Raw genomic sequence first — 8,764 nt, forward strand, 5'->3', positions numbered from 1 at the left:
GTGGGTCCACAGGCTGTTGTTGAGGTTTTGATGCCCATGGGTCCCACCACTCGCATCGTAAATGGTATCGGATGATCCCAAATCATCTTTCACACCTTTCTCTTGATGTGAACACCTTATGGACCTAAATGTGCTGGTCCTCGTGCCCCTAAACTCATTTTAACCCGATTGGTTCAAAAGAGGTCCAAACCAAACAGACCCGTAGGCCCAACTTAAGTTATAAGTTGGGAAATGAGGATATCCTCATTTCCCTTGTGCCCAACGTAGGAGAGGAGAGAAAAAGGAGAGGAAGAAGAAGAAGAGGAAGGAGAAGGGGATTGAAGGCCTACCTTGGCACTGGCTGCCACCTTGTTGCCGGAATCACTATTGGAGGTAAGTATAACCTCCCATCCCACTCTCTCTCTTCATTTTGACCTAGACAAAGATAGGTATGGAAGGAATCTTGGTGTACACACCATGTTAGGGTTGTGGGATGGGTGTTCTACCCTCCCGATGTTGTTGTTGAGCTCAAACCAAGCTCGGTGAGCTCCGACAACATGTAATGCCAAAAGACCAACTAGGATTTCGATTGTTTGATCAATATATCTTCCAAATGGCTCAATGGAAATGGAATTTTGTTTGCTTAGAATGATGCTAGGGACACCCCTACAAACTCCATAGAACAAATCTCGGTAATCGGGCCAGAGTCGAAAAGCCCCAAATTGTTGGACTACCCTGTACCTCCATCAGAAACAGTCCACTGGATCCACTGGGTCTGTTTTTGATGGCATATTTTCGGTGGGCATGGAACCTAATATGCTCTCTATCATCTCCATCGGAAATAGGTTTGATACTTCTGGTGGAAATGCCCTATTTTCGGTGGCTGTTTCTGGTGACAATACTGTCACTTAGGGACAGTGTCTGTACATTTTGCAGGGTGATCTGTGTGGGTCCCTCCTGATGTTTCCGATACGTACTGATGTACGATTCCCTTGTGTCTAGGACAGTGACGCACACGTGCCCTGAAGCCAGAATCGAATTGATCGATCAGTGGCCGTACTTGAACCCGAATATGATCGATCGTAAAACAGGTGAGGGATGGACTGTGTTTATTATTTTTTATATTTATTAATTATTTAATTGCTCACATGCTTAGAATTATATTTTTAATTGAAATTGTCATTTTACGATCATGGTATGAATTGTATAGAAATGTATGATGGGATCCGATGTGGCCAAGGTGGTATCGATACCATGATCTCCATGTGTTTCGATGGGTGTGTGTGAGACGAAATCCGACATGGCCGAGGTGGTACCGGTGCCATCATTGCCGTATGCATGTTGCATTCATGCATTGATTATGTGTAATAGAGTTAGTTGTAGTCACGGGTTACACTTTATGGCCAAGGTCTCACTGGTATCATGTACCCCGGGACTACATTTGGAAATGGATATGCTTCGTGATCGAGGTCTTGCTAGAGTTGCGTAGTCCATACTCGACTGCTATTTACATGCTAGATTAGGTAAACGGTCTTGGGTTACACTTTGTGACCAAGGTTTCTCTGGTATCATGTACCCGAGACTGTATTTGGAGATGGATTACACTTTGTGACCGAGGTCTCTCTAGTATCATGTAATCTATACTAACTATATCATTATGAAGGCATATAGTATATATGTGGTTAGGTATCATTCCCTATGCTACCAACCCTTGCCAAAAAGGGTTGAGGTGTTGGATAATCCATTGTGGCATGTTTGATGAACCTTTCCGAAGTGCCACTCCCGCGGTACAATGTGATTGTTGCCGAAGGTGGAAACCTGTCTGGCCTGACTGATGTGTTACCGGTGTCATGGCTGCCAGGAGGGGGTTATCAGGGGTTTGCTGGGTGACCCATGGAAGCATACAGGGATCGGTAGGCTTCTAATCATGGCTAGGGTTTGTATCGTTGCGTAGTTGATGTCATTTCCGAGACGAGGGATACAGCTTAATGTGCCGTAGTAGCAATTACCAGACTTAGTTTGTATTGATAGGTGGATAATAAACAAATGAACTGTATCACGAGCATCATGGACTATGTGTTTAATTTTCACAATCATGTATCATAAACTATTACTGCTATTATCTTGTTTGGATGTGCTTGCCCCACCCCTCACTGAGCGAATTGGAAAACTCACCCCAAGTATACACCCCTTTTTAGAAGATGATGTAGGTACTGTGGTGTCAATGGCGGGTGACCCAGTATCTTCTGGGTCGGAGTATGGTGTGAGAGACTGGTGGATACCAGAAGTGGAGGAGCACGATCAGGACTATGCTTGCGATCACTATGCTTACGCCGTACCGTGAGATTGTATATCATCTTTCGATACTTTTGGGTATAGTTGTGGATTGTATATTTTCTTGAGATTATATTATATATCATAGATAAATGTAACAGAATAACTCGGTTATTGCTATTATAATACCATTAGATGTTTCCCTATTTTATTTATATTCCGCTACTATACTTTGATTCCACTACTTATTTTTGGTTTGTGTTGTGAGATTGTGAAAAAGTTAAGGTACTGCTATCAGAGATCCTGGTAGATTGGTAAGACAGGTACGTGTCTTACTCACACCGCTGGTATTCCTGATGGTAAGTTGGGTCTGCCAGAAGTGGAGTGTGACACGAACCCAGATAAGCTTGGGTAAGGATGGTTTTTCATGAATGTTGAAATCTGGCTCCAATATCGAAACCAAATAAACTGCTTCTCAATCCTCAACAGATTATGCTTCCATACTGTAGCCTTATTACCTTCACAATAAAACTAAAAAATAACAAAAATCTTGACCAAAGGGTGCATTATTACTTCCTGGATCAAATTTCATTTTTCCCTATCTTCCTGATAAAGATCAACCGATGATATCAGGTGAAAATTGCTACCCCTATCAGCTCAAATGAAAAAGCTTCCTCTTCACCTCAAAATCATTCTGAGGAATGACAATCTCTGTGATGTTACCCACTTGAATTGGCTCTGGGACAGAAGCAATCTCAAGGCAAGAAGAATTCTCAACCGCCCTTGCATAAAAGCATATGGAAATAGAAACATTAGCTGCCTCTTGCATAACACCCTGAACTAGAGATACAGGTCCACGATCTAGCGCCTCCCTATCTCCACCATCATCTTCAGTATTCTTTCGAATATTTTGCACTGCCAAATCAACAGAATCGCTAGAGGCATCTACCACAGTTTTGCGCAACACATAACGTCATACCACAACAACAAACAACAAACATAAATTTATCCCAACTGAATGGGGATGGCACATAACGTCATAACAAAGTCAAAAAAAAATTGCAATATAATAAGCCTATTGCTGTCTATGTTACTGCCAAATACTTTGCCTTCATGGTAGACAAAGAAATATTTGCCAAAGCAGCTCTTGCCTATAAAAAGACACTTGCTCACCAATTAATATCACCTCTAAAAAGACACTTGCTCACCAATTAATATGGTTAACAAAAATAGCTTTTTCTTATTTCAGTGAAGGAAAACATTAAAAGACAACTGAAAATGGAATTTATCAGAACTTTTGTATTTCTGTATACAAACTCGAAGTTACAACAAGAAGCTCTCAAAAAATCATTATTAGATATCTCTTCATATATTAGTTTATAAATCCAATAATTAATCACATCAGGGTGTGTAACAGGAGAACTTCTAGCCAGAGATTTCGATGGCCTTGACCTCTGGATTCTTCACTTCTTCCTTGGGCACCGTAACAGTGAGCACACCATTCTCCATGGCAGCCTTCACCTGATCTATCTTGGCATTCTCAGGCAACCTGAATCGACGCAGGAATTTTCCACTGCTACGCTCAACCCTGTGCCACTGGTCACTCTTCTCTTCCTGCTCTTTGCTCCTCTCTCCACTGATCTGAAGGACTCTGCCTTTTTCAACTTCAACCTTCACTTCCTCCTTCTTGAGCCCAGGAAGATCAGCTTTGAAGATATGGGCTTGTGGAGTCTCCTTCCAATCGATACGGGCATTGACAAATGCATCTGTTTCATTGGAGAATTGGGTGCGAGGAATAGATAGGGAGGTTGAGAAGGGAAAGTCGTTGAATGGATCCCAAATTTCCATTGAGAATGGATTGGAGATGGTACGCCGGCCACCGAAAAAGCTTGGGCTGAGCGACATTGCCACTGATTTAGGCTTTTAGGATCGACACGTAATGCAGAGAACTCTTCTCGTACAGATAGATTGATCGATGCTTGGTGTAGGATTCCTGAACGATCTGGAGAAAGGACATCATTCCTGTATTTATAGAACAGGCCCAACAGGGAAGGGAGGATTCCAGTACTTTCCCAGGTTTTCCTTCACTTGGGGTTAAGTTTCCCTGAGACTATTCAAAAAAAGGAGAGGACGGAGAATCTAGTTGTTTCCTTGATTTTCATTTCTAGGGATTTTCTCAGCAGCCATCTGATGAAAATGACAATCTGGGCCCAGATTATGGGTTTTAAATGGGGTAAGGTAGGAACCCAAACCAGCCAAATACTTATCGATCAGTGGTGCTTTCCTTGATTCTTCGGATTTTCGTGAGAATTCTAACATTTTCTCAGCCACTTGATCTGGGTCCAGATGGTGGGTTGGTAATGCGTTGGGTTAGGAACCTAAAACCAAATACTGACAGTGATTGAACTGGGCCGGTGAACTTCGATCACATTAGGTTCAGGTCCTTAATGGTAATATTGGGGCAGTTTAGTTGATGACTAAAATTTCACCCAAAAAAACAAAGTTGATAACTAAAATTTGTGGAGATGAACAAGCCACCTTTGAAATTCTTTTTAGTGATAAAAACAATTGTTCGAAAAAATAGATAATTGGATTTTTTTTTTTTTATAATAATAATAAGAGATATTTATTTATAATCAACTTCATGAGGGAGGAAAAGATTACATCTAATACAACGGTGAGGAAGCAAACGAGGGGTGGGGGTGAGTGATTCCATATAACAAAATATCAGTGAGAAGAACCAAAGGATGCAAAATGGTCAACCAAAAAATTTGCTTGACAAAAAGCATGTTGAAAAACAATACCACTCTTATAATGGCCTGTTAACCAAAAATACAATAAAAAATCTATCTTTAATATCCCTATGCTCATTCAGATATGATAAAGAGTTGGAAGGTTAGCTAAGATTACCAGCATAGCTTTCCCCTGTGACAAACAGGTCCCCACTTCTGCATTCAGGGAACTGGACAAACCACTGCTGCAGGAAGATGAGATTGTCCCTGGCTTAAGAAGACAAAGATAAACTATAATATAAAATGGACCCTGAATAGCTAATATTGGGGGAAAAAAAGGGAAATTTGGGGTTTTAGGAAGATGAAGCATACCAGTCATCTCATCATCTACCCCCCCATAATAAGAGGTGTTAATAGAGTAAGAGAACCCAACTCCTGCTAGTGTCTCCAAGTACAACATGTTTGCTCCTGTACATAAGAGTAACACAGAAATTTTTTTTAACTCTTTTTTGGATCCTTGATCTGACTGTGAAACAAACTCTTCTCAGACACCAAAAGTCAAAAAGTAATTTGGGTTTTTTTCCCATTGGATACCTTTGTTCCAGCTATATTCATTTTTGACCAATCTGTCTCCACTTGTCCTAAAAGGCCCATGTTCAGAGATGGCTCCTACTCCAACAGAAGAACAACCTGGCCCTATGAAAACAAAATGAAACACCAAAAGACTATGTTTAAAATTATAAATGTCAAAATCAAAATCTGTAATAAGAACTATTTCTTTTTGTTTTACCCATTTGAAGATGAAGGAAGAAGCTTTAGTATACCTCCATTTAACCAGAGAACAAGGGGCTTTGAACCTGGGTCTGTTTCTGCCTCAACAAAGTAATAGAAAAGAGCTCTTTCTTTCTTTTCATCCACTGTGATGTATCCTGAAAACTGTTGGAAACTAACCTCTGGTTGCCTAGGTAACTTGTCGATTTGATCAGAATCTAAGAGTGAAGCCTCCAAAATCTTAGCTGATAAGCATATTTGAACGATAAATGCAACAACTGCTGCCATAGCCTTCCATGGATGAAAATCCATAGTTTCAGTAGAGAGATATACTCTTGGAGATTTCTGTGTTTTGTAGTCGCTACTTAATGCTTGACTTTAAAAACTTAATTTTTTTTTCTCCTGACTTTTAGCATTTGGGTTTGGAAGTGAAAGAGACATTGATGGGTTCGACCTCATCACCATAGCATTATGCGCTGAGTTTGGCTTTTTCTTGCTTTTTTTTTTTTTTGTTAAATTTTATTTTATCTGAGAGATGTCATGGTGATAGTCCATTATCATAATAGACTTTTTGGTAATGGACTCATAATGGACTTGTGTCCAATAAGTTATTAAGAGAATATTGATTAAAGAAACAATTGTTTTCTCAATTTCTGGATGTTTTAGACACTTTTAGTATGAACTCTAATATATTATAGTTTTTTTTCGTAGAAAGAGGGCTATTCATTAATATGTGTGCAGCATGAAGAAGAAGAGTTAGTATACATAGATCCTCCATCTACAGAGTGGTTAACGGCCACACTGTCCTACAAATCGGCCACAAAGTTGGACTCCCTAGAAACAAAGGAAAAATTACAGTTTGAAAACTCATTTGAAATGAAACAAATATCATCTAAAATGCCCTGAACCAAGAGGGGGATCACCATGGATATCCATCAAAGGATGACATTAATTGTTTCTTGTCTTTTAACAAGTTAACTTGGTAACAACCTCTTCTGCGAAGCAGGGGTAAGGCTGCGTGCACTTGCCCTCCTAGACCCTGCAATAGCAGGAGCCTCGTGCACTGGGTTATTCTTTTATTGTTATGTGTATTTATTTCTAGAGATGAGAGTTGGTTTCAACATTACCAAGACCAGCTAGTTTTGGTTACTTTAGAACTTCTTTAACATGTTGTACCCCATAGGATTGCCAAAGTACTGTTTGTTATGCATTTTCAGAATAGATTTTGGGTTTAAAAGATATTTTGAAATTAATTTTTATTTTATTTATTTTATTGTTTAAGAATGCAGTCTAGACCTAAAATCTATTTCAAGAATCAATACCAATTGCAACCCAAAATTACCTCCTATATTTGTATACAATTTAGCTAGCTCGACTGTCCGATTGCTACAAATTAATCATACCTATAGTGGAAAATTTATTAATCACCAAGGACATTAGATAGAAGTTTTTATTAATCACCAGGGACATCAGCCTTCTATATGATTCATGTCGATCTTAATCAAACAAGGCTCATAACTGAAGGCAAAGAAACTTTTTCAGTGATTTTACTAGAGAACGAAGTCAATTGGGCATATTGTTCTTTAGAACTTTCTGTCTTTTTAAGATTTAAATTTTCAAATGGTTTTTTCTTCTTTCTTATTAATTTTAAATTGGGTTAACTAATTAGGATTTTACCTATTATGGTATGAAAGAAGTAGGGATGAAACAGGGCTGGGTTTCTTAAAACCCCAGCCTAACCCTAGGTCCCCAAATTCATTTGGGCCAGCCCAATCCAATCTTGCCAGGCTCATCTCTAGGCCTAACTTTGCAGGGCTCATGGTAAACAACCCAACCTTAATAACAATGATTGGGTCAGCTTGGCCTTGATTTTTGTCAGGGTCGGACTAATCCTGATTGACCTTGTATTTGCCATTTATGTCACTAAAAAATGATCAATATATCAAATAATCACTAAGCAATAAAAATTATGAAGTGCAACATAATAATAAATGTTCAAGACACCTGACCATAAGAATCAATTATCCAAATTTTATTATTCTGAATAAAAGATATGATTATAACCCTAACTATGTTATATAAATTAGGACTAAAATCAGTGCCTAGGGCTCAACCCAGGCCTGGCTCAACCCTGACCCTAGGTCAATGTTTTTCAATCCTATCCTTCCCTCAGGGTTAGAAATCTTAGAGCAGGCTTTGTTCGGGCTCAAGACGGCTTCAAGTAGTCAAGCTAAACTTAAACCCCTAGAAAGGAGGGATGTTGTGTGTAAAATATGGGTTATAATGTGCATAATAACAACCACTAAAATATAATAGAAAATTTCATACTTAACAATCAAGTCCTATGATAGGCATCTGGGACCCACATTGAGGACTGGACTGCGTGGTTCATGCCATGCTCTCCCTCTCTCTCTCTCTCAAAAAAAAAAAAAAAAAAAAAAGAAGAAAAAGAAAGGGTTCATTCTCCCTCATATTTTTCAGCGAATGTTATATAAGCGAAAAGTATACATGTGAAGCCTATTTAGTATGTATTTACTTTTTGTATTTGCTAGTTCGAGAGCAAAATTTCATTTTTCTGCCATAAAGAGCAAGATTTCATTTGAAAAGATTTATGTGTGCATGAAATTGAATCTTAAAAATGGAAATAACTGTTTCATATAATTTCTTCTTTAGTAAGTGATGATAGGATTTGAATCTACCGCACGTATGTTCACCTGGACATATATGTGAGGATCCAACATCTGTCTTTTTTGCTTTCAAATGTATCCCTCTTCACCCTTTTAATGATAGAAAATGGGACAAGTGTTAGATCCTCACATGTACATCTAAGTGAACGTACGTGCAGCGGATCCAAACTCGTGATAATATGGTTGAACAACTTAATTCAGTTCAATCCCAACTAAATGGGATCCTTTACATGGATCCTCTTATGCCAATCAACTCATAGCACCATGGAAGACTACCATGCAAATGCGGTCTTACCCCAACTTAATGGGGTCTAACTATAT

At 39.0% G+C, this 8,764-nt stretch overlaps 2 protein-coding genes across 2 annotated transcripts; both read right to left on the reverse strand.

Moving 5' to 3' along the window:
* Positions 1–3,574: 3,574 nt before the first annotated feature.
* LOC122073520 (18.1 kDa class I heat shock protein-like) lies at positions 3,575–5,253 on the reverse strand. The gene is made up of 2 exons (XM_042638112.1): positions 5,164–5,253; positions 3,575–4,246 (listed from the first exon to the last, which is right to left on the reverse strand). The coding sequence occupies exon 2, from the start codon at positions 4,156–4,158 to the stop codon at positions 3,679–3,681; it is 480 nt and encodes a 159-aa protein (XP_042494046.1). The 5' UTR covers positions 4,159–4,246; positions 5,164–5,253; the 3' UTR covers positions 3,575–3,678.
* LOC122073519 (serine carboxypeptidase-like 45) lies at positions 5,044–7,886 on the reverse strand. Its single transcript, XM_042638111.1, has 4 exons — positions 5,810–7,886; positions 5,580–5,681; positions 5,358–5,453; positions 5,044–5,256 (listed from the first exon to the last, which is right to left on the reverse strand). The coding sequence occupies exons 1-4, from the start codon at positions 6,066–6,068 to the stop codon at positions 5,150–5,152; spliced, it is 564 nt and encodes a 187-aa protein (XP_042494045.1). The 5' UTR covers positions 6,069–7,886; the 3' UTR covers positions 5,044–5,149.
* Between the last annotated feature and the right edge of the window lie 878 nt (positions 7,887–8,764).

Source organism: Macadamia integrifolia, chromosome 3 (assembly GCF_013358625.1).
Source record: "Macadamia integrifolia cultivar HAES 741 chromosome 3, SCU_Mint_v3, whole genome shotgun sequence".
Taxonomy (NCBI): Eukaryota; Viridiplantae; Streptophyta; class Magnoliopsida; order Proteales; family Proteaceae; genus Macadamia; species Macadamia integrifolia.

Bases quoted from the DNA above. Each gene is read 5' to 3' on its own strand.
- LOC122073520 (XM_042638112.1), bottom strand. From the start codon at position 4,158: ATGTCGCTCAGCCCAAGCTTTTTCGGTGGCCGGCGTACCATCTCCAAT.
- LOC122073519 (XM_042638111.1), bottom strand. From the start codon at position 6,068: ATGGATTTTCATCCATGGAAGGCTATGGCAGCAGTTGTTGCATTTATC. The intron at 5,682-5,809 runs GTATACTAAAGC...TTGTTTTCATAG, and splicing joins TGTTCTCTGGTTAAATGGAG to GGCCAGGTTGTTCTTCTGTT. The intron at 5,257-5,357 runs GTATGCTTCATC...TGTCTTCTTAAG, and splicing joins GGTAGATGATGAGATGACTG to CCAGGGACAATCTCATCTTC.